General features: G+C 41.7%; 1 protein-coding gene across 5 annotated transcripts in view; it reads right to left on the bottom strand.

The window, feature by feature from the left end:
* Positions 1-17818: 17818 nt before the first annotated feature.
* The window catches only part of sfmbt2 (Scm like with four mbt domains 2), a 197079-nt gene continuing 188001 nt past the window's right edge, over positions 17819-26896 (bottom strand). For all 5 annotated transcript variants that reach the window (XM_041202509.1, XM_041202513.1, XM_041202510.1 and 2 more), the window contains one exon: positions 17819-24129. In XM_041202509.1, coding sequence (XP_041058443.1) covers positions 23989-24129 — 141 coding nt within the window. In that variant the 3' untranslated portion in view covers positions 17819-23988. The remainder of the gene's footprint in view (positions 24130-26896) is intronic.

The following is a 26896-nucleotide window of genomic DNA, read 5'->3' as shown; positions in this document are numbered from 1 at the left end:
ATGGTGTCAAGCTTCTTGAGTGTTGTTGGAGCTGCACTCATCCAAGCAAGGGGGAAGTATTGCATCACACTCCTGACTTGTGCCTTGTAGATTGTGGACAGGATTTGAGGAGTCAGGCAATTAGTTACTCATTGCAGGATTTCTAGCCTCTGATCTGCTCTTGTAGCGACGGTATATATATGGCTAGTCCAGTTCAGTTTCTGGTCAATGGTAACCCCCAGGATGTTGATAGTGGGGTATTCAGTGATGGTAATCCATTGAACATCAAGGGGCAATGGTTGGATTCTCTCTTGTTGGAGATGGTTATTGTCTGACACTTGTATGGTGCAGATGTTACTTGCCACTTGTCAGCCCAAGCCTGGATATTGTCCAGGTCTTGCTGCATTTGGACATGGACTGCTTCAATATCTGAGGAGATGCGAATGGTGCTGAACATCGTGCAATCATCAGCAAACATCCCCACTTCTGACCTTATGATGGAAGGAAGGTCATTGATGAAGCAGCTGAAGATTGTTGGGCCAAAGATACTACCCTGAGGCACTCCTGCAGTGATGTCCTGGAGCAGAGATGACTGACCTCCAACAACCACAATCATCTTCCTTTGTGCTAGGTATGACTCCAACCAGCGGAGAGCTTTCCCCCTGATTCCCATTGACTCCAGTTTTGCTGGGGCTCCTTGATGTCACACTCGGTCAAATGCTGCCTTCATATCAAGAGCAGTCACTCTCACCTTGGGAGTTCAGCTCTTCTTTCCATGTTTGAACCAAGGCTGGAGCTGAGTGGCTCCAAACTGAGTATCACTGAGCAAAGTAACACACTGAAAGCTGCAGCCTGTATTTTTTTGCAAGTCTAAAGAGCAGGAAATTTAAAAAACTTCAGACTATAACAGTTATACAGACTTACCTATCCTTCAAGAGTGTTTATGTGACACCATTAAGTTCAAATGGCTCTGCATAGGTTGGGTTTCCCACCTGTGTGAATCACATCCTGCTCCCTTCCACTACCGGCAAAAATTGGATCTGTTGGAAATGGGGGCAGGGCGTCCACATCCAGATCCTACCCAACGTTTTTAAAGGTCTTCAGCTTCTTCCTGACTCCACAAAAATCCGGCCCTTAAAGTTTATATCCAGCAAGACCAGCTGTCCTTCTTTTGTGTCAAGGTGTGAAACCTGACACTTGTGTTTCTATGAGTCTCAACCTTGGCCTCTGCACCCATGGCAACCTCATCACCTGGGGCCTGTTTCCAGGCAGCGCTCTGTATGCTTACCATCCCCCATTCCAGGATATTTTATTTTATCTTAAATTAAAATAGACAGTTTAAAATATAACCTTCTTACAAAGTCTCATATTTGTAACAAATGGAGACAACATTGTATAAACCTCCACATTAAGAAAATTCACATGTCATTGCTCTAACATTTTTTATGTTAAAGATGGGTATTTGTCATTACTCATTTTAAGGAGGAGTTGTCCAGCATACAGACAATGAGGCTGCACAAAAATCTGGTGAAAAATGAATTATAATTCACCTGGAGCATAAGTCTCCACTACTAGAAATAAGCTGTTTGACATGAACACAGAAGATCTGACAGGGGCAGACTGAGGCTAGTCCTACTATTCTACAGTCCTGGAACATTGTCCTGGCCTATCTACTAACTCTGGTAAATGATACACTTTTAGAAAAACATTCCTTAGCTCTAATATTTTTATAACAGCAAGCAAGGATGATCTTGCAGGAGACGTCCCCTCCATTGCAAGCAGGAAAGAGAATAAGAAAGAGCTGAACACAATGTTTTATGCTGTGCCACTGAAAATACTGTTTGGACAGTTTGTTAAATATCAAACATTTATCTTTGTCCATAAAATCTAAACCACCCTTGACGAGATCGGTTACCGAGTTAAACAGTTACAACAATGGAGGCAGCATTGTCAGTGAACTATCTGAGCAGGTAAAAACACTTGCTTAAACAAGAAAGCTATCACTTTGAAAGAGTTAAATATGAACATAGCAGATTTGACTAGGGCAGTCTGGGAGTAGCCCAACTATTTTATATCAGGGGACACTGACCTAACCCATCTACTGATTCTGGTAAATGTTGCAAGTTTTTAAGTCTCCTTAGCTCTAAAATTTTAGAAATTTCTCTTGCAGGAGGAAGGGGAGGAAGACACTTCTATTACTAGCACTTATTGTATATTGAATTGCAGCGATGTAGATAATCCTTTCAGACATTTGTAAATGTCTTTTTCCTTCATATGTTACTTTTAAAATATGATCAAAATTGTCTTCTTTAATGTCTCACTATCTTTCTTTCCTCAGTTACTATACTATCAATCTCAATCTTTCTTCTATCACACAGATCACTCATCCATATATTTACCTGATGTGCAGAGTTCTGATTGGGATTCTCACTGGGGGAAATGATCGCCCACTCGCAGAATGGAAAGACAGATTACCCTCGGCGTCACTGAATAATGGGCTAACATTTCCCTGAGGCCGGATCTGAGGAATGAAAGTCTGAATGCCAATCTTCAACTAACTCAAGCTGAGAGCATAGTCACTTACATTGGAACACAGGACTTAGCAGCAGAAGTAGGCCGTTCAGCCCTTCGATCCTGCTCCACCATTTGATAAGATTATGGCTGATCTGGTTGTGGTCTCAACGCCACTTTCCTGTCTGACCCCCATAAACCTTGACTCCTTTGCCTATCAAAAATCTATCTAACTCAGTCTTGAATAAATTCAAAAACCTAGCCTCCACTGCTCTCAGCTTTCTACAGACTAACGAACTCCTGAGAGAAAAAAAATTCTCCACCTTTAAAGGGAGATCTGTTATTCTTACATCAGGTCTCTTACTTCTAGTCTACCCCACAAGGGGAAACATCCTCCCAGAACTTACCCTATCAGGTCCCCTCAGGATCTTACATGTTTCAATAAGATCGCCTCTCATTCTTCTAAACTCCAGTGGGGTATAGGCCCAACCTGTTCAACCTTTCTTCATAAAATAAGCCCTTCATCCCAGAAGTGAGTGGAGTGAACCTTCCCTGAACTGCTTCCTAACCAATTATATCCTTTTTAAATAAGGAGACCAAAACTGCACACTGTACTCTGGATGTGGTCTCACCAATGTCCTGTACAGCTGCAGTAAAACTTCCCTTCGATATTCCACCCTCCTTTGCAATAAAAGCCAACATTCGTTTTACCTTGCGTGACAGGTTATGGGTTTAAATTCCAAACCAGGTTAACTGGCTGGGAGGGATCTACGATTTAACAATATCTGTAAGAGCATTTCAGGGAAGGAGGTACGGGACCCAGCACTATTCTCAGAAGACTGAATGCAAAAGATCCCCAATTCAAAATGAATAGGTGGGCAATTTGACCCATTTAGGTCACCCATCCTATAAAAAAACCATGGAGTCTCCCATTGAAGCATTAAATTGTTTCTTAAGCAATTCCAGGGCCTGAATTTTACCCTTGGCAGGCGGGCGCAGTCAGTGACAGGCTGGGAAATGGACCGCCGCCAATGATCGGCCCCTGACCGAGATTTCACGTTGGCGGGCCGACTGAAGCCCGCCCAGCCTGAAACGCGTCCTCCCAATGGTTGGGGCCTGTCGGCCGGCGGGTCCAATGGTGACCAAGTTTAAAAATGGCCCAGGCAGCTTCTTGAAGGCTGCCAGGGAAGAACGTATCTTCTGCGTCGTGAACACTGAAGTTATGGAATCAAGTGCGGCTGGAGGGAGCCACTTGGGAGGGCAGGTCAGGTGGGCACTCGCTCCCCCCACCCCACCACCCACCCCCCCCCCTCCCCCCACCCCCCCACCCCCCCAACACGGTTTTCAAATGAGGACCTCGTGGTCCTGCTGGAGGAGGTGGTTGCCAGGAGGGACACCCTCATCCCCTCAGATGGAGGGAGGAGGCTACCACACCTGACAAAAGAAGCTTGGGAGGAGGTGTCAGTGCAGGTCAGCAGCCGCTATGTTGTGTGACGCACCTGGGTCTAGAGCCGCACGAGGTTTAACCAGCTGCTGCGCTCGGGAAGGGTGAGTACCGTGTTGGCATGGGTCAGTGTGTTGAAGTGTTAAGGTCTGGCCGTCCCTCTGTGCAGATCTTCATGGTCTCACCAGGATGCCTGGCATACACAGCGACAGTGTGATGACCTAAACTAATGACATGCTGTTGTTTTCCCTTAGATTCACCAGCACGTGCCCAATCGCAGGACCCCGCAGAACCACCCCTGACGCCAGAGGACAACCAGGCTTCACATGCACCTGCGTCACACCCGCTCTCTGAACCAGGCACCAGCGCAGATACCAGTGCCTCGGTGGGCAGGGCATTTCACACTTGCTTGAGGTGAAGATGGAAGCAGAGAATGCCCAGGCCGCCAGCAGTTGGAGGGCCACTGGAGACCAGGACGATGCTGAGTTGAAGGTAGATGATGAGCCTCTGGAGTTGTCCATTAGGTGGCAGATGCTGGATGTCCAGTGGGATGTGTGGGAGGATCTGGTGGAGATCCACAAGGGTCTGCGTGCCGTGGTCTCTGTTGTGGAGCAGTCCAGGCGGAGTATGAGCAAGTTGCTGACCTTCATGGCCGAGCACACTGCCTCCTCCATTGAGAGAGTGGCAACTCTCATGGAGAGGCAGTTCCAGGAACAGAGTCAGGGGTCTCTGAGGTTGCGCTCGGTGCTGCAAGCCCTCACACAGGCAATGACCTCAGGTGGTCAGTGCCAGCGTGGGAGATGGATGAGGCACCCAGTATCCCAGTTAGGTGCCCGTCCATCAATGGTGAGTAGGGAAGTCCAGAGCGACCTCACATTGGTGCATGAGCTGCCTGTTGTCTCTGTGGGCTCCTCTCCGGGTGCTCTGGATGATGACAGCAGCTCCTCCACCCCTCTGCCAGTGACCAGCACATCTGATGAAGCTGCGATGACTGGGGAGATATCAACCGTGACACTGGAGCCAGCACAGGCTCCACTGGCCAGAGGACAAGCACCAAGGTCATCAAGACCAACAAGACAGCTGAGTCAGCAGGCTGTCTCCAACGCCTCTGGTAGTGAGCGGGGAGAACCAAGATGTGGCATCACGAGCATAAGAGGGGCTGGTCACGGGTGATCTCCTGTTGTGTAATGTTTTATTTATGTTTTCTGGTCTGGGAATGAAGACTTGAGAAGGTGATGTTAATTTTTTTGGATTGTCATAATGAGATCAATTTTGGTTTTGTCGTAATGGCCTGAGTGTTCTTCACCTGTTTAATTTTTTGGTGCAGGGTACGCCAGTCTGTAATGCTGGACGTGGCTCTAAACTTTATTGCACAGGCACTGAGTGGACTTTGGCTTCAAATGAAAGGGTCATTTCAGACACCCGGGATGGAGGCAGCAGCCCTGGCATGAGGTGGAGTCAGATATTTGGCAGCCTAGCTGAAGGAGTGTTGGATCAAGGGATCCCTGTGTCCCTGCCTCCCTGGAGGTTACCGAGATCTGCCTCTACATCCTCAGTATTCTCCTCACCATGCTCCTCTTCTGACTCACTACTGGGCTCATCCTCTGCGGCCTGTGGAGCTGCCTCAAGATCCTCTTCCTCCAGTGGGTCCCCTCTTGCCAGTGCCAGATTGTGGAGAGCACAGCATGCAACCACTATCAGTGACACCCGCTCTGGGGGGTATTGTGGTGCTCCCCCTGAATGGCCCAGGCATCGGGAGTGTATCTTCAGAAGTCCTATAGTCCTCTCTGTCACTGTCCTTGTGGAGGCGTGGCTCCTGTTATAACGCTGCTCTGTCTCTGTTCTTGGGTGGGGGAGAGGCATCATGAGCCACCTCTTCAATGGATAGCCCTTGTCACCCAGCAACCATCCATCCAGTTGGGCTGGAACACTGAAGAGCCACAGCATCTGTGAGTGTCTGAGGACATAAGCATTTTGGGAGCTGCCAGGATACCTTGCACAGACTTACAAAATCTGTGTCTTGTGATCACTCACTAATTAGACGTTCATTGAGTGAAATCCCTTCCTGTTGACGAAGGCACCCGGCTGATCCACTTGGCCTTCATGGACACATTTGTGTACAATCGATTGCCCCCGGACATGGGGGATCCCAGCAATCGCTGCAAAGCCTCTGGCTCGCTCAGCCTGGCTGGCCTCGTCTGTACAGAAATCAATAAATGTCATTACCTGCCTGAACAGAGATTCTGTCACCAGCTTGACACAACTGTGGACAGCTGAGTGGGACATTCCACAAAGACCCCCCACTGAACCCTGGAAAGAGCCGGAGGCATAGAAGTTAAGGGCCACTTTGGCCTGCGGCATGGGGTGTCCACCCATACAGTTGGAGCTGATCTCAGGCCCAATCATCTGGCAGATGGAGGTCATGGTCTCCTTGGAGAGGTGGAGCCTCCTTCGGCATTGCACCTTGGACATATTGAGATAGCTGCATCGCCGCCTGTAAACCCTGGCAGCAGGATAGTGGCATCTTCTGTAGCCCCTTCCGCCATTGGACTTCCTGCTGGCCCTGCGCCCCTTGTGCCTGCACCTCTCCTCCCACAGGTCCCTCTCCTGGAGTCTGCATTGGGACACCTGCCTCCTCTCCCTTCTGCCCCTCTCTTCCTCCTCAGAGAAGGTGCCACCAGCGGAGACCACAATCCCCATTACCAGGGTAAGGGAAGACTGTCTGATACCTGGAAGGGTCCACATTGTCAAAATCCTCTGGGGGCCTTGGAGACACCAGTGGGTCCTGAAATGAAGCCCAGAAATGACAAGACTGAAGCTCAGACCGGAGGTGAATCTGTCAAATTCAAATAAGCAACCAGCAGCAAACTATCTCCTAAAGTCCTCACTACTCACACTGGCAATGCTGCTGACCCTTTTTATCCGGCCCTTGGATGAGGTTTTGCGAAATGTGGGCTGCCCGCCTGCCCATTTTGCCCATGCGACGAACGCAAAATCACATGGGCAACGCAAAATCGGCTTCAATTAGGGTTTTAATGGCCTTAAGTGGCCTCTTAATTGATGGCGGGCGAGGCTCCGAGTCCCGTGCGTGTGTCCGCTGACCTGAAGATTGCGCACGTGTGGAATGACATTGGGACACTCGCCCGACGTCTTCTCACGCTATATTAGGCCCAACTGGGTCAGGCGTGCCCCTGTCCGTGTGGCTTAATTCTGCCCCGGGGCTTTTGTTTCCCTAGCCCAATCCTACTTAGAAATCCATTTGATGTGTTGTTGACTCTTTGTGGTAAGTTTGACCCTTGTGTGCTCATGTAAACACGGATTGGCAGCCTTGATTTTTATTTCCATTGAGTTTATATAAGAACAAGTCTTTTTTTTGTATCTCAGTGTGGTGATGTAGAAGAGAAGAACTGGAGTCTCGCTTGTGCTTACGTCAGCCTGACAAGGGAAACAAAGAAGAGTCACATGGACTGGTAGCGTTAACTCTGTCTTTCCCTCCACAGCTGCTGTCAGACCTGCTGAGTTTCTCCAGCGTTCTTTGCTTTTGTTTCAGATATCCAGCCTCCAATGGAAACCACATGCTATGCCAAATTGAACCCACGGCCTGAATTTTCAGCTGGGCAGGCGGGCGCGATCGGTGGTCCGTTTCCCGGCCGACCCCAGACCTCCTCATCCCGCCCTTGGTTGAGGTTTGATTATAAAACGTGACGGCCGCCTGGCTGACTTGCCTGTCTGCCAAACGTAAGGTCAGACGGGCTACGAGAAATAACAGACAATCGCGCCATTAATCGGCCTAAATGCCGTCTTAATTGTCGGCGGCGGGGGTTCCCACTTTTGCGCGAGCACAGGATGATGTCAGGATGCTCACCCGACATCATCTCGCGTGATTTTACGACCAATCGGGTCGGGCACATGCCCACCTGCGGTGTATAAAATACTGCTCAATGATACTTGCAATCTGCACATTGGTTAAAGTATTGTTGTCTGCCTAACTCTAACTCACTCCATATTGGCCTAACATTTCTCTCACGTTTGGAGAGATGGAAGGACATTGGCTTTGTAGCCCAGCTGATGTGACTCATTGATGCGTAATCATTTTGTGAAAGGTACAGCCTTTTGCCAGATTGCTTTCTTCTGTGCCTGATTATATACTCCAATATTGATTCCTTCCCATAGCCTCTGTTAAACCTTCCTCTTGTCAAGTTCTCCCAGTCACTGGAATTCTCTGGAGGTACGTTTGTAAATCATTGATCCCTCCAGCAATTTAATAAGAAAATTGCTTTGGAATTTGAATTCCTGTTGTGAGAGGTGGCCGAGTTGGTACGATCGATAGAGTTGATCGACAGACACTTCTTAGGTGGAAAATCTTAGTTTATTTACAAAGGTTCTCAGCAGTAACTGTGCTTTCACTTTAAACTCTATTTCTAACTACAGAGGTAGCTTGTGCTACTTTCCTATTGGTTATTAAAGATCGTGTGGCATATTACACATTAGATAGAACCTTAATTACCACAATACCCTCTCACTCTAGTGACTATGCTCCAACTAACCAAGCTGAAGCTGAGTGTTCAGACTTTCATTCCTCAGAGCCAGCTTCAAGGAATGTTAGCCATTATTTAATGGCATGGGGGGGCGTGGGTAATCTGCTTTTTCATCATGAGAGTGAGTGCATGACCATTTCCCCAATAAGAATCCCACCCTGGACTCTTCACATCATATGGCATACGCAACATTGCAAAGAGAGTTATATTCTTGCATCAATGATAAGCCTCGAATAATTACTCAGTTGCAATTTTATTTACAGTTCACATTTAAAATGAAGATTGTTCACTACCACCTAATGCATTGCTGTTGGACCCTGTACCCTGGTTGGTTTGGGACTTAAGGATCCAGGTTGCACGCTCGTTTCGAGTTAACCGAGTGGGTACAATAAATAGAGAAGATCAGCAGATTGTTCTTAGAAGAAACACATTTCGTTTATTGACAAAAAGAACTCAGCAGCTACACTTGTCTGCTTACAACTCAAAATTCTTATCTTTACACTTCAGACGCTAACTGAAGACTACTAACTACAGAGGTAGCCCGCGCTACTCTGCTATTGGATATCAAGATCATGTGATCTTCCATTATAACATCCGTTTTAAAGGCATATTGCACATCAGATTACTACAATTGCTTCTCAACATAATTTATAATTTACTATGCGTAAGGACTAATGTTGATATTAATTTGTTTGCTTAGGCTAGAAGTGATGGAGTGAATCTAACTTCATGTAACCTTTCTTCCTCCCTCTCTCCAGTGAGCACTGACTTCCATTGGGCTGGATTTTCACAGATGCTGTCAACACTTTAGGCTGAAATTTATGGCCTCGTCGCACCGGGACAGGACTGGGGCCAGAAAATGCAGCTAGCTGTTCAAATGTCCATCGACTTCAGCAGGACCCGAAAATCCTGCCGGCAACAGGGGCCTTGGACATCCGCCCTTTGATCTAACTCTGCACTGTTGAAGTGGGTAGCTTCCATGAGAGAGCAGGTCCTGCAGTAGCTGTTGGGGGGACTACGCTTGCCGACAAGCTGTCATCTGCTATCTAACCTTTAAGATTTGACAGTAAGAAACACACACAAAATGAACACAGTAGAAGATGAGGCAAAAACAAAAATAGCTGGAAAATCTCAGCAGGTCTGACAGCATCTGCGGAGAGGAACACAGTTAACGTTTCGAGTCCGTATGACTCTTCATCAGAGATGAGGCAATTTGATTCCACTCTAAAATAAAAGCAAAATACTGCGGCTGCTGGAAATCTGAAATAAAAGTCCACATCATGCAGATTCAGAACATTAACTCTGGTTCTTTCTCCGCAGATGCTGCCAGACCTGCTGAGCTTTTCCAGCATTTTCTGTTCTTATTTAATTTGATTCTGCTACTTGATCCTCAGTGCTTCTAGTCTCTATGACCATGTGCAACATGTAAATGGAAACTGCATTTGCTTAGCAATGAACTCTTGGCCCATCTGTCGCTCCAGTTCTTTTGATGTTTCCTAGAATGTGTAATGACAGTGGTTATTTTACAATACAAATCAAACTGGTCAGCGTAAATTTTTGAAAGGGAAGTCGTGATTTGCTAAGTTGATTTGATTTCTTTGAAGGGTAATGGAGAGGGATTTTGAGAGTAGGGTTGTTGATGTATTTTCAAAAGGCGTTTGACAAGGTAGCATAGAATAGGTTTTTTAGCAAAACCAAAACCCATGGGATTAAAGGAACAGTAACATAGATACAAAATTGGCTAAAGGGACAGAAGGCAAAAGGTGGTGGTGAACAATTACTTTTCAGACCCAGGATTGACATTTCAGGATCTATGTTCTTTTTGATATTAACAGTATTAATGACCTTGGGTAGGCAGAGCATAATTTCAAAGTTCAGATGATGGGAAAATCAGACACATAGTAAAAAAATGGGGAAAACACTAACAGACTTCGGGGGGACATGAACAGGCTGGGGCAGATACATGACAGATCAAATTAACACAGGCAAGTGTGGGGTGCTACATTTGCTAGGAAGAAGGAGAGACTCTTTTTTTTAATTCCTTCATGGGCTGTGGGTGTCACTGACAAATCCATCATTTGTTGCCCATTCCTAATGGCCCTTGCAGTTAAGAGTCAACCACATTGCTGAAGTCACATGTAGGCCAGACCATGTAAGGAGGCAGATTTCCTTCCCTAAAGGACATTAGTGAACCAGATGTGTTTTTACAACAATGGATGATAGCTTCTTGGTCACCGTCACTGAGTCTAGATTCCAAATTTTATTCATTGAATTTTTAAGTTTCAGCAGTTGCCGTGGTGGGACTTGAAGCCTCTGGATTACTAGCTCAGTGACATTATCACTAAGCCATCATTTCCCCTCTAATATGAGCTAAATGGTACAATTATAAAGGGTGTGCAGGAACAGGTAGTCTTGGGGGTACATGTAGACAAATTATTGAAGGTAGCAGGACAAGTTGAGAAGGTTGTTTTAAAAAAGCATATGGAATCCTTGGCTTTATTTATAGAGGAGTAGAGCACAAAAGTAAAGACATTATGCTGAACCTTTATAATACACCGGTTAGGCCTCAACTGGAGTATTGTGTTCAATTCTGGCAAACACATGTTAGGAAAGATCTCAAGGCCTTAGGGAGGGTGCAGAAGAGATTCACTGGGATGGTACCAGGGATGAGGGACTTCAGTTAACATGGAAAGACTGGAGAAGTTGGGTCGTTCTCCTTAGAGCAGAGAAGGTGTAGGGGAGACTTTATAGAGATGTTCAAAATTATGAATGGTTTTGATTGAGAAAATAGAGAGAAACTAGTTTCCAACAGCGAAAGGGTCAGTAAGCAGAAGACACTGTTCAAAAGGTAGTAATAAAAAAGTTCTTAAATATGTTTTTTAAGAAGAGAAGATTGAAGGGATATGTGGGGAAAGAGCAGGGGAGTGAGGCTAACTGGATTGCTCTTCAAAAGAGCCGGTGCAGACTCAATGAGCCGAATGGCCTCTTTCTGTTCTCTGGTACTCTATCAATCAATGATTCCACCATTTCTGTTCATACCTATTTAGGTCTTGTCCCCTGTTCCCGAGTCTGGCTGCTCTCAGACCTCAAAGTGTGCTCAGGACCTGGCCTGTATCATAGATTGCCAACCCCACACCCTGGCCCTGCCAAACTTCATCTACTCCCTCAGTGATCCCAGTTTCTGCCTCCATACCCCTCAAACAACTTTGCTGCTCAGCACTTTTAGCCCTTATTTTCACCTGAAAGGTGAACTAAATAAAATTCTATGCCAAGATCATTAGTTTCACGGCAAGAGTTGTCTTGGGAGAGCCGCTAGGTGGGGACGATGTTTGTGCGAATGTGGGTGTTGCACATCAATTTTACCGCAGCTATGAGTGTTGCAAAAGAACCAGAGACGACATGAGGAAACAAGGTTTTGCACAACAAGTTGTCATTTGGAATGCCCTGTCTGTAAAGGTGGTGGAAACAGATTTAATGGTAATAGTCACAAGAGAATTGGAAAAATGCTTGAAACAAAATAATTCACAGGGTTATGGGGAAAGAGCAGGGATGTGAAAGTAAAAAGACTTTGCATTTATATAGCGCTTTTCATGACCACCAGCATCTCAAAGTGTTTTACAGCTAACAAAGTACTTTTAAAGAGTAGTCACTGCTGTAATGTAGGAAATGTGGCAGTCAATTTGCACACAGCAAGCTCCCACAAACCATTGTAGTTTGACAATGACCAGATAATCTGGTTTTTATGATGCCGATTGAGGGATAAATATTGACCAAGACACCGGAGACAACTCTTCTTCGAAATAGTGCCATGGGATCTTTTACATCTGGCCAAACAGGAGGTTGGAGCCTCAGTTTAACTTCTTATCTGAAAAAAACGGAACATCCAACTGTGCAGCGCTCACCCAGTCCTGCACCGCAGCATCAGCCTTGATTGTTGTACTCAGGCCCTGAAGAGGGGCTTGAATCTTATGGTTAGAGTGCTACCCAACTGAGCCACAGGCGTTTGGGATTAATTGGCCAACTGTACCAAAGAGCTAGCACAAGACTGATGAGCAAATGGACTCCTCCTGTGCCGTACCATTCTATGGATATGGTGAAAGACAATTTAGAATCAATGTCAATAACTTCTTTATGTGATGACTTGATAAATGAATAACCTAAGAGATCATGAAGTGTTGTAATAATGGAATGGTAGGTTTTCCTCAAAGGATAGTTTAAGATAGACAAAATGGCCCAGCTCATCTGCATATATTTTATGACATGGAAGGATTTGATGATCAATTTATTACAAATCGATGCCTTGTCATAAATAGACAAGCACATCAGCTCAATTCATCCTTCAATGTTGTGATGGTAATTTTTAAATAATGTTTTTTTCCAAAAATAACACCAGCAGGAACGAGAGAGGCAAATCTTGATTCTGATTCTTTCCAACGTGTCCGTAACTTTCCTGATAACGAAAACTCTTTAATAATTTCTGAGCAGATTCCTGATGCCAAGGATGAGGTAACTGCCAGAATAAATAAATATTCCCCACAGTACAGTATTTTTTAATGTGCAGTTTTGATGTTAAATGGCTGAAGGAATCTATGCTTCACAAAGACTATATGTCAGCACTATAAAAGACGTTTCAGAGATTGAAATGCTGTTATCATCAGAAAAATGTAAAAGCTGACATGGAAATCATACCGCAGTATTGACACATTTAGTCTTTCAATGCGCCTTTAGGGACTTGGAGTCCAGGATGTAAACTGGGCTTGCTGTTGACGATTTGAGGACATTCCATTTTTATGCGTTAAGTCACAACTCTGGTTCCTCCTGACTATAAAACAAACACTATATGAAAACAAACACTATTGAACAGTATTTCAGGAGCTACTCGATTTTACTCAAAGTACATTCCGCATACCCACCCCTGGTTTCTCACAAGGGATGGCGTCTTGCCCGTTGCTTAACTCTTCTCCTTCTCACCAGCACTGTTGGACCTGCCATGCTTCAGCATTCCTGGTTGTTCTCCTTAGAGGAGAGAAGGCTAAGAGGAAGTATGATTGACGTTTTTAAAATCATGAAGTGTTTAGATAGAGAAGAAAAAACTATTCCCAGTGGCTGAAAGGCTGATAAGCAGAGCAGACGGATTTACTGAAGATTGACTGATTTACTGAAGAACCAGAGGCAACAAGTGGTTAGGATTTGGAATGCACTGATTGATAGAGTGGTGGATCCAGGCTCAATAGTGGCCTTCAAAAGGTAGTAATAAAAAAGTTCTTAAATACGTTTTTTAAGGAGAGAAGATTGAAGGGATATGTGGGGAAAGAGCAGGGGAGTGAGGCTAACTGGATTGCTCTTCAAAAGAGCCGGTGCAGACTCAATGAGCCGAATGGTCTCTTTCTGTTCTCTAGTACTCTATCAATCTATGATTCCACCATTTCTGTTCATACCTATTTAGGTCTTGTCCCCTGTTCCCGAGTCTGGCTGCTCTCAGACCTCAAAGTGTGCTCAGGACCTGGCCTGTATCATAGATTGCCAACCCCACACCCTGGCCCTGCCAAACTTCATCTACTCCCTCAGTGATCCCAGTTTCTGCCTCCATACCCCTCAAACAACTTTGCTGCTCAGCACTTTTAGCTCTTATTTTCACCTGAAAGGTGAACTAAATAAAATTCTATAACAAGATCATTAGTTTCACGGCAAGAGTTGTCTTGGGAGAGCCGCTAGGTGGGGACGATGTTTGTGCGAATGTGGGTGTTGCACATCAATTTTACCGCAGCTATGAGTGTTGCCAGACAATTCAATACTGCTCATTTCTTACTAGCATAGTGTGTCCTGGTCTCAATTGGTTCCTGTTCCAGTGGGTGTAAATTTGCCAGCTGGCATCACATGTGTACAGAGTTAACACTGAGACCTACTATATCAACCATATAGTTCACAAACATGGAAACTGTTGCATTTCACACAAAGCAAATTATGTCATTCATGAGTTGACTTTAAGCTCAACTATCCGCTTCTGTCTCATGGGATCAGCTACAGGAGAAGAATGTCAGGTCAATGAAAACCCACAAAATGAATGAGTTGAGTTAAATTTGATTGCTAATGGAGCTATGAATATAATCTGTGAAGGGTTGTTGAGGGGTGATTTTCTGATTTAGGACTGTAAGTTACAAAGTGATACTCAGAACTGAAAGCTTTTTCATTGCAGAAGAGACAGAGGAGTCAGTGAAGCATAGAAGTTTAATTCACAGAAGGGAGGCCATTTGGCCAATTTTGTCTGTCTTGGCTCTTTGCTAGCGCAATTGAACAAACTAATTCCAATTCCCCACTCTCACGGCATTGCCATGTATCCAATTTTCCTTAAAAGGAACAATCATCTTTGCCTGACACATTAGCTGTGGCAATGAACTCCATGCTTCCACAAAGTTCTGAGTGAAATGTTTTCTCCTCGGGCTAGATTTTCACCAAGTGGGATGACACAGCAGCCCTTTAAACATGCTGGTTGGGACCCGGCTCCGGAACTCCAAACCATATTCCCAGGGTTTCCGATTTTCAGGAATGTCTTTAAGGGTGCAGGCTGGTTCAGGTCAAAGGCCCAACCTGGCCATCTCCATTGCGGGGAATGTCTAACCCGCTGCAATTTTCATGGAGTTGGGCAAGGTTTGCAATGAATCTTGGGTGTTGTGAACCATAGAATGCATGATGGGACCTTTTAAAAGGTAAGTTGAAGAGGTCCTCCTCATGCACCCCCCCCACCGCCCCCCCCTCCCTGCATGCTAAGGTATGCCCTCCAAACAACCCCTATGCCCCCAAACAATCCCAAGGCCCCTCATGCCAAGCTATACCTCTCCACCACCCCCTCACTCATGGCCCCTCTTGCCTGCTATGCTAAGGTATGCCCCTCCACCCACCTCATGCCTCCTGTACCAAGCTGTGATGTTTCCATGCCATTGACCCACTATACACGACATAGAACCAATTCCCTCTATCGTGACAACAGAATGTCTGAAAAAAGTTTCAAAGAAACAGTCATTCATTCATTCATAATGTTCCACTGTGTTAAAAAAAAGTCATTTTACTACACTTGGAAGCGTCACAGCTTGGCATAGTGGGCATAATAGGCCACGTGGGGGTGGGGGGGCTGAGCTTGGCATAGGACGCATGAGGGGCCACGGGGGGTGGATCGGGGGCATGAGGAGGCATGGATGGGGCATGGGGAGTATTTGGGGGTTGTAGGGGGTGAGGGCTGAAGGGCCTTCCCGCTTTTATTCCAACAAGGATGAATTCCCACTGTGGCTGTCCTCGGCACCTGGCAGCCTCTGTGGCTGACTCCAAACCTTTTCGAGTCCTGGCACCCTCGTCCTCCACCCAATGAAAATCCAGTCCTTGTGGGCACCTTTGCCCGAGGTGGTTGGGCTGAGCCGGGCATTTTCCTGACTCCAGCTACCCACCTCAAGGATGAAAATCCAGGCTCTGATCTCTCTCATTATTTTAGCGATTGAGCTAAGGTGGCAAGATCCAAGAGTGCAGGTTAAGAGGATTGCAAGCATAAAATGAATAAATCTTAAATTAAATGTTAAGAACTTTTTCTTTTGGACTTGTAGAATTGACTCCCAGTCAAAATGGTTCATGTTACATGGATTAACAAGTTTTAAGAAGACCTGCATGAAATGCTGGTTAGAAATGGATAAGTACAAAGATAAATTAACACTATTACATGCAGTGTTGGATCACATCCTGTGGAATTTAATTCTGCGATACAGAATCCAAACACTGTTTACAATTTGCACGTTCATACAATGTGCCTACTTTGGACAATATTACCAGCAAGATGTATTTGATTAAATATATTTTAAAAATCAGTGGTTCTCTTGGCAACCCACCTCCTCACTTGTCTGTGATTCTCCCCCACCCATCCACAACTTGCAAACTCTGGCAGGCAGTGAGAGGTGGCCTGTGACAGAGAGGTAAGAGGTTGTGACCCTTGACAAATCAGTAACATTCTAATTGACTTTTCACACATGCAGACCCACAACTCTATTCAAATAATTAAGTGTAAAGTAGTGGGGCCATCACAAGGAGAAAAGTTGAACACTTAGCACAAAGAGGGAGAGTAAACGTAAGGCACCCTCCACCCATTTCAGCTTGAAAACTGCAATAGGTGTGCTGGTAAAATCCCAATCCACATATTTAAGCAGCCATGTGCGTATTGCAGGCAGGTGTGCTCCTCACCCAGTTACAGGCAGTGTGAAAATTGTATCAGATGGAGTTTGGGCATCAATGGGGGAGAAGCAGAGCATCCTTCCTCCATTGTTTTCAGGTGAGAAGCAGGCAGATAGCAATTGAAAATAACCCCTGATATCTCTGTGGTTGCATGGCTGGCTCTAATAACCATTGCATTGTTGGACCCTGATTGAGAAGGTATTTGTAGAAGTGTTAACTTATAAAATTTATTTCATTAACTCTGAAACATTGTTATCTAGAAAACAACTGTAAAAATCTAGATAAAGTCAGTATTGGTAAAAACAATATTGAGCTATTGCAGTGGTGATGGCATGGCTTTTTTAATATTGTGCTGGAGTCACAGAAGACCACATTGGTCTTCTCGTCTACATAACAATGATTATGCTTCAAAAGCAATTTAGTGGCATTGAAAAGTACTGGGTCATCCTGTGAGAGCTGTGATATAAATGCAAGCGTTTGTTCTCTAATCTAGGTTATTTATGAATATAAAATTGTGGGAGGTGAACTAAATAAATATTTTGCATTATCACTTCCAAGAATAATTTTGCAGACCCAGTTTTAGAGAATAGGTTTGTCATGAAAACTGCTTCATTAGAAGTAATCACAGAAATTATTTTAGAAGATTAATGCAGCTAAGATACACCAGATGCCACTGGCCCCAGAGTGCTCAGGGAAATGGCTAACTTATTCAGCAATAATAAAGTTCAATAGCTCATTGATTTCCACAGATTTGAGTACAACTCATGAAAGTGTTATTTAAGTAAAGAAAGAAATTGGACTCTGCAAATTATAGATGTGTGAGCTTAACTTTGGTGGGAAAGAATTATAAATGATGTGATTTAATTTCTAGTCAGCTAATAGTTTTGGATGTGGTCCTCAATTAAACTTGCAGTGTTAACTTGTTATCAGGTGCCAATCATAATTATATAATTTTTAAATTATTATTGAGAATGCATACTTGCATCTGAGTTTTAAGTTAAGAGATAACAATTTTAGTGATATTTTGGAGAAAAAAATGAAAGCTTAACACAAAAGCTCTATTTTTTGTTTTAATAACTTTTATTAGACGTCTTGCAATGTAAAAAGGGTGATGTTAAAAAAAACAAAATATAGCTCTGAATAAAGGTTTTATTTATTTACATGGAAATGTATATACAGAATACGCTCTTCAAGCTTGTTGGGCCAGTGACCTCATCGTGCAGACAAAAGGAAAACAGTAAACTACCAGGAAACATAGAAGAAAAATTGCAGTTCAAACAGGAAAATTCAAATTAGTTTGCAAGCTAAAGGAATTTATTCAATATGCAGAATATTTGCTCTGAGCTCAGTACCAATTCCAAGCAAGCAACGTATGCAAATGTATGCTTCAATTTTCTACTCTGACTTATTTCAATGTTGATGTTAATATTCCTAACATTACAATAACACTGGTCAGAAAATTTAGGCTTCTGTCTTATGAGCAACAACAGAAGTGTATTTTCATACTGCAAGGAACGTTTACACGTCATGAGGTTTTTACTGATTATTTCCTCCCTCAAAATTTATTCCTTTCAATTACAAAATATTTCTTAAATAACAACACTGGAAGGTGAAATATAAATAAGATGATTGCTCAAATCAAGCACTGTTTCCCACAGTTGCACAGTATCACTTTCAGTTGCAATCTTAGAATGACAGCAACTCAGATGACCCAATAGGTTTGTTCAAACTGAAACCATTTTTTTTTGGCATAAAGGACATTGTACTACCTACAGTAACATTTGATTACGAGCCAATGATACATTCTGGTGAATTTCTGAGGTATGAGAAAGTATAGAGGCTGCATGCTGATCATATAGCCTGTGCCGTATCTGAAATGTTTTAGCAGAAGGTTGTCAGCAACAATGCATTCTAATAAACTGCATAAATGGATTGAAAGGGAATGAAGACTGGGGGCGGTGTGGGGGGGAAAGGTGATCTGTACATACTGGAAGAACCTAACCTGGTTGCTGCTAATTTGAAGACCCTGGGATTAGCACACAGCACTAAATGCACAAATGATCAGGTAAAAATTCATTAATTTGATCTAAGCTTAAACAGTGGCAATTTAAACATGAACTTTTCATCTTTATATTCAAACAGTTACCTTATACAAGTGCTGCATGGTTTTATTTTGTACAATTCAATTGCCTTCGACATCTTTAATACTCAGACAAAAATTCATTGCTAACCTGACATGATATAATCAACCCATCACTCCACAACTGTGCATTGCAGTTGGAGTTATGACCTATAACTCAAATTAATAACGGCAGCACATTTCTTGCTTTTTCATCAAAGCACTGTTAATTTTTATTTTTGTAATCATCATAGCGCAAAAATAACCAGTGTTTGTGCTTACTTGTGAATAGTTAGAATTTTTTATGCCCTTCCTATCATCAGTCTGTTCAGCTAGAAAGAGATCTGAGTCACTGCTATTTCTTACTGACAATCTGAGATTCCAAACAGCTGAACAAACACATTAGTAATAAAAGATGTCATAGAAAATGCAAATGAGCCCATTCATAAAATAGAAAGTGGGCCCAAAGAGCAACTGCAGTAATTCTTTGGTGTTTTAACTTTTTTTTTACAAATATGATAGTATCCACTGTCCTGGTTCACAATGAATCACTACTGAAAATTACATAACATTTTCTACAATATATCACAATCCTTTGACAAGCTTTCGAAACATTTCTTACTGAAATTATAATCAACTAAATGTAATATCATCAAAATAGGTCACTTTTTTTTCTTGATTGTACAAACATTAGATTCTGGCAATTGAACTATTGTATTTTAATGAACTAAAGAGCTTCAGAAAACATATGCATGATACTTGATGAAGGCTGTAACATGTAGATAGCACAGGGTTAATTCTTCAAAATATATACAAAATGTATAAAGACCAAGTAGGTTTACAAAGCATAATATTGTCCTTCAGAAATTAAGCAGTAATAGCAATATTTATTACAGTTCTATTCAGTATAACATGCAAGATAACTAAATACAATGCACAGTTCCACACATTACCTTCAGTGTCATCTGCACATTATTCTACCGATCTCGAAAAAAACACATATGTACTCTGTTAAAAAATACAACAATAGAACACCATATACACATTAAAATGGAATGTGCAATTTTCTTACCACATATACAAACTGTAAGTCCATACAGAAGTAAGATAAACAAAAATCAATAACTGCTCTGCAGCAACTTGTACATCAAAACCTTTAATACCAATGGGGTGAAATTCAACTTTGGTAGGGCATAAAGTGAGCAGTAGTGAATTGGACACGCATTATATGCCTGCCCAATTATTCTTTCCATTCGGGTTAACGGAAAACTGCTGATCCACTGCTGCGCATTTCGTGTCCTCAGTTGAAATTCATCAATTTTCCAAATGTTTACAATGGATGCATTCTTCCTGAACATTTCTTGCATAGTGGTGTTGACTTTAACCTCATGAAAATCCAGCAATTTAGGGATTTGCCTATTCTGATGTAAAACCATTGTGGCAGAATGTTGTTACCGTACTGAATGGTGACAGAGGAAAGTCATACATTACACATTAATATATTAGTAGGGCATTAAATCATTTGATTTTTAATCTTGTTCTAATTAGTACTAACAATTCTCAGTTTTTCTAAGTATGCTGTGTTTTTTGTAAATGCAGAAAGAGATTTTACCAAGTTTCCAACAATGTTTGTATTTTCAAGATAATGTATAGGGCCCGTTTTACAAAATTACCTAGAAATGCAAATCATACCCACAGACCAATCTTACCAATGCCAATGTAACAATGGCACAAGGTTTGCTGAGGCACTTCTATACGCAAATAGCAGCCCCTGTAGATGTGGCTCCAGCATTCATCAACATAGAGCCTTGCAGCTATGAAATGGTATATGTTCTTAATATATTTAATGGATTCCTTCTTTGTATAAAATGATACATTATACTGTGAAGAACACTTCCATATTACTCCAACGTATATGCCCTAGATTCTGACTCCTTTACAATGTACTATTAACTCCTTTTCACACAACTGTTTCTAAACAATATATTTTCAATGTGAATTCTTCGGAAAGAAGATGTAATTTTTAAAATCAAATCTTCTGGGTAGGTATAGAAATCATTACTAAAGTCTGTTTCAATGATAAAAATCAAGCTGGATGTTATAAATTTAAAAAAAATAAAATTAACTCAAAAGCATGTTCACAGCCTTCATATCTTTCAAACACTTCTGGTTTTGTAAGTGTCCTTTTGTACGTTCAATCAATTGAATCACTGTATGTATCATCTGAACTCAAGGCCACATCAAGTCTGAATGGTTTACTTAACACTTGAGTATACCAGTTTTTTTTTTACTCAGTGCAGGATTGAAATTTGTTAGTGGTTACAAAAATGAGATTATTAAAAAACAAATGAACATACTGTATGACAAACATTTTTTTTTATATATGTGGGACAGGATCGCACTTAAAAACTTGATCTCATTTTAAAGCATTGCATGGTATTTTTATTACAACATGATTTTTTCCAAATAAAAAGCTTATTTGTCACTCATACAAACCACACAAAAGATTTTAAAACATTAGGAATGAGGAAAATAACAAATGACTAAGTTACTCGTATTCCCACCTCCCAACCCCACATACACTTTGTTAACATACTTACATTTGAATCTCCTGCACTACAGCAAAAACAAAATTTAATAGATTTTCAATCTTGTGCTTCTGAAGAATTCACATAGAAGATGCACGTGTAACATGATTTTACTCTAGAAAGAGTGACCTAGTCATGTGAAAGAGTGTAAAGATTTGATTTGATGTTCTTTCTGTTCACAACTTTGTTGTGCTACAGGACTTTTTAATCCAAAGATTTGTTTTCACATCATGGAAAGGCAAGCTTAGGTTGCATTGAATTTCTGCAATTTATGGTGAGTCTGCATGTGGTTTACTGGAACATGGGGCCAACTCTCTACAGTCTGTCATTTAATAGCTTCAGATAAACCTTGTAGTTGCTGGCTTTAAAATTAGCTAGCAAGATTACCACATTGATTCTAGGCAGAAACACCAAATGCATTCCTTGAATGCATACAAATGTTGTGAATGTTAATGTGAACTGCACATACAAAGGATTGGATGAGCAGATTAGCTGAAATATCTAGTAAGTTTAAATATTATCTAACCTTTATGGCAACAAAAGTCTTTGAACATAAAGAGTTAAGAAGCAAACCTCAACCTTTCAACAATCTGATGTGCACAGTACAAGGGTTGCCAAGTGACAGTAACCACCACAGTTATCCTCAATATTAAATGGCCTGTGGTAGAGAAATCTGAAGCCGAGGCAATTTTTAATTAAGTCCTTATGGGACTGCAAAGGTGTGGTACACACTATAGCTGTCATTGTTCCAAATATGTTTTATTTTTAAATAAACTTTTCTGTATGAAAGAGAAGGACATGGAAAACAAATGGGCGGATTATCTGGAGAAAAGGTTCATGTCTCTGAGCATAAGATATATCACAATTTAATTATATATCAGTCTACAGAGTAAAAATGTTCCAAACATTTAAGAAGTCACTGCAATCTAAATAGCAATTCACTGTGAAGTATGGATATATTACGACAATATTTAAGGAGCTAAATAAATGCAAACTTTTGTTTTACTTTGACTGTGCAAATCTAGGTGTTCAAAATCTAGATATGCTGTGTAGCATAGGCTTTTAAAGTGGGGTGCTTAGTCCATAAAAATGTCTCTGGAATTTTCATGTGTGGTTTTGATAATCTACAGTGTTGTTTTTGTTAACTCACTGGCATATTTATGCTATATGTTAATAAGAAACTTTTTCTCCAGCAATAGCAAAATGTTTTTCACAAGGCTGGTTTGAGTTCCCAAGAATATGCCATTATTAGAGAGTAGGGTCTCTCTAATAAATAGGTTTAAAAATCATTGCTGTATATTATTCAGAACCTGTATTTTTTTCCTCCAAGAACATGGTGCAAATATTCAACCAGTTTATTCAATTCACCTGGATGTCTACAACATATCTTTTAGATGTTGAAGGTGAAAGTAATGTTGCAAAATCAGCTTTGAAGTATGTATAAAAATGTAGCACGTTTTGTATGAAAGCAACTCTATACCTACACACTGCAGTGCAATAACAGTTAATTCAAGTTATCAATACTGTAGAGATAACAGTTGGAATTTAGGGTGGCAGATCACATGGTCCTCTCCAAATCTTGTTTTTCCTTCTTACATGTAAAGCCATTTACAACTTTTCATTTTTCCCTTATAAGATAATTCATATTGTACCAGTGTATGAAACCTCCTTATTTTTAGACAATCATTCAAAGCATTCCTATAGAGAAATTTCACACTCAACCTCTGGTTTTAATAATTTGTTCTAGCTAATTAAAGATAGTCTTGATGTCTTCAAACTTCAGGGAGCTTGAATTGGATTAATTGTTTGGCTGCAATTTATCATAGGTTTAAATACATCTGCACAATAAAGGGCAGTAAAACTGCTCCTTCATCATGTTTTCTGATCCCAATCCTAAACTAAACAGCACAGTGCCACGGGAGTTAAACATTCTCCTTATAATTCAAGTTGATAACATTCATAATCAACTGGCAAAATATAAAACACAGCCAAATCAAAGTGAACAGGATTATTGTACAGAAAGATTATTCAACCGGAGAACACAGCAGATTGATGGACTGTTGTCAGAGGTATATCGAGTACCTCTAGGATTAGGTTTGTTCTTTCTCTGTTGATTCCAATTTGTGTACATGCTATCACTCTTATTAAGATAATAGGGACTTAAAGCATGAAGACTCAGCAAGTCTTGAAAGCCTGTCAAATGAAGAATCTTCGACAATATAGCTGCTGTTATCACTTTGACATACGCATTCAAGGGATACGTTCTCATTTCTATAGAAATCTCTGAAGTGGTTCACGTTTGATTCTTTCTTCGTTACATGTTAATTGGTACTGATCCATTCAAATATGTGTATGTCCATCTTCTCGTAAAAGAGGCCCTTTTACAGTTGTTAACTTATTACTTCATTTTGATCAAATTACTCAATGTGAGCAGCAAATAAAAAAATGCTCACTAAAGTTCATTTCACAGCATTTCTCTGGCTGGCAAGTTATCAGGTGAATATCTGTCCGTTGTGTTAAATCTGAACACATTGGTCCAGTGTTCATTTTGGAATGATTCTGGGCAAAATAGATTAAAAGGAATCATGACAAATTAAGTTAGTTAGCGTACTGTGCATAGAAAGCAATTTTCACTCTTTCAATGTGATGACATAATTTGATAGCAGGGCCGAGTTTAAGCTCCATACATTCCTGGACTGTTGGCAGCGTCAAGAGCAGTAGTGCTTGGCCATCAATGTCCTGTGGGATCAATAAAAATAAGTAAATGCTCCAATAATTCACTTAATTCAGAATATTGAAACTGGAAAACAGCAATAGAATTCATCAGCCGAGCCTTTTGCACATACTGAAAATTCCAGATGAATTTGATTCTCAATTCATATTTTTTTTTACACATGGAAATATTGGCTAACTGCTCTAATCTGCCATGAAATATCCTTTGCATCTTGAATAGAACTCCCACACTGTCTGAAAAATGACATATTGGTCTTCAGTTCTGGGTTCTCTCTGGAGCAATATGAATTCAAGAGGCAAGAAAGGCGCAGTAATCCATTTTCAATTGCATTTACATTCAGGAGCATTATTACCTATGTATGTCATAGCGAAGAACTATATTAACTTACCTTGCTTCATCTGGCAGTAATGCAAGCATGATTGCAGCCAGGAATCGTAATGTATATTTATTTTGGCTCACTTTCACGTTTTTTGAAAGTAAGTTTACATTGGTTCTGTGAACACTGCATTGTGATTCATACTTGAAAAAAAAAGAACACGATGTTCTACTAAATAAACAAGGAGACCTCTTAAAATCGTTTCTTTGCCAGAAAGAGAGATGGGCTGAAGCAAGTTTAGGTTTTTGTTTACTATAATGAGAACAGAAAGGAAGTTATTGACGCACAGCCCTTCTGGAACTAGATTTCACTGATTTACGCTTTAATATATTTTAAAGATGTTTCAGATTAAGAATCAGTTAAAAATAATCAACTTTTAAATCAAGTAAATGTACCAAAGATTTTATATGTGATAACAGCCATGGCTGCTTTATTACTACTGTTCAGCTTGTTGCCCAGTGTTGAAAGAAAACATATGTGTTGCCATTAACACGAATAGAAATCTCAATGTTGGACTGTTAAGGCCTGTTAAAACCTTCTCAATGACCTCAAGAAAATGTTGCTGTTTCCCATTGGAAGACAGGTAAACAAACATTTGTTCTCTGTTGCAGCCTATAATGACAAAATATGATGCATAAGCATCAAAGAATGATGGAAATTTAGGGCTCAGAAGGAGGCCATTATGCCCAATGAGTCTGTGCCGGTTATCCAGCCTAATCCCATTTTCCAGCTCTTGGTCCATAGATACGTTACATGATTCCACGTCCATATCCAAATAACTTTTTAAATGCAATAAGAGTTTCTGCCTCTACCACCCTTTCAGGCATTGAGTTCCAGGTCCCCACCGTCCCCTGGGCAAAAGAAATTCTCAACTCCTCTCTTATCCTTCTGCCAATTACTTTAAATCTGTGCCCCTTGGTTATTGACCTCTCTGCTATGGGAAATTAGTCCTGTCTTCTTTTTCGTTATCTAGGCCTCTCATAATTTTGTACACCTCATTTAAATCCCCCCTCAGCCCCTATTCCAAAACAAAGAACCACAGCCTATCTGATCTATCCTCATGGTTAAAGTTTTCCAGTCCTGGCAACATCCTCATAAATCTCCTCTGTTCCTTCTCTAATACAATCACATTCTTTCTGTAATGCTGTAACCAGAATTGCATGAACATCCTCTAGCTGTGGCCTAACTAATGTTTTATACATTCCTAGCATATTGTCCCTGTTAAAAACAGAATTACCTGGAAAAGCTCAGCAGGTCTGGCAGCATCGGTGGAGAAGAAAAGAGTTGACGTTTCGAGTCCTCATGACCCTTCAACAGAACTCAGTTCTGTTGAAGGGTCATGAGGACTCGAAACGTCAACTCTTCTTCTCCACCGATGCTGCCAGACCTGCTGAGCTTTTCCAGGTAATTCTGTTTTTGTTTTGGATTTCCAGCATCCGCAGTTTTTTGTTTTTATATTGTCCCTATTCTTATATTCTATGTCTCGGTTAAAATATCCTGTGTGCCTTCTTAACCACTGTTACTTACTCGTCTTAACTGTCAGCAATCCATGGACATGGTACCTCTGTTGCTCTATACGTCTCAGAGTCCTATCATGTATTCTGCATTTCCTTGTCTTGTTTGCCCTTCCCAAATGCTTTACCATTACACTTCTCCAGATTGAATTCCATTTGCACTTTTCTGCCCACCTGATCAGTCCATTGATATCTGACTGCAGTCTAAGCTTTCTTCTTCATTTTCAACCACAAAGAGAGTTTTGTATCTTCTGTAAATTTAGCAAACATGCCCCTTTATTTAAGTTTAAATATACAACTGCAGAATCCCACTGGAAACAGCCTACCAGTCACACACACGTCAGTGATAATGCAGCAGAGACAACTAGAATTTTACCACATTGCTTCTTTTCTTGAAGTCCAGGAACCACTCACGCTCCTTATCACAAGTTTAGGACATCTTCAAGCACACAACAATTATTGCAGTCACTATTGATATGTAGGGAAACATCGCAACCACTTTTTCCACATAGCTAGGACTCACTAATAGCAAATGAGATGCGTACCCAGTTAATTTTTTTGGATTGTGCTGGCTGAGGAAGGAGGGCTCAGTAGATTTGCAACTTCTCTTCAAGTAGCTCCAGGTGATCTTTCACACCTACCTGACCAAACAGGAGCATCAATTTTAATATCTCAGCTGAAAGGGATCAGTCAACAGTGCTCAAATCCTAATTTAGTCTACTGCGTTCGTTGCTGCCAATGTGGTTTCCTCTACATTGGAGAGACCAAACGCAGACTGGGTGACCACTTTGCGGAACACCTTCGGTCTGTCCGCAAACATTACCCAGACCTCCCTGTCGCTTGCTATTTCAACACTCCACCCTGCTCTCATGCCCACATGTC

This window comes from Carcharodon carcharias, chromosome 13 (assembly GCF_017639515.1).
Source record: "Carcharodon carcharias isolate sCarCar2 chromosome 13, sCarCar2.pri, whole genome shotgun sequence".
NCBI lineage: Eukaryota > Metazoa > Chordata > Chondrichthyes > Lamniformes > Lamnidae > Carcharodon > Carcharodon carcharias.
The sequence above is the reverse complement of the archived record's forward strand: the minus strand, read 5'-3'. Positions and strand labels throughout refer to the sequence as shown.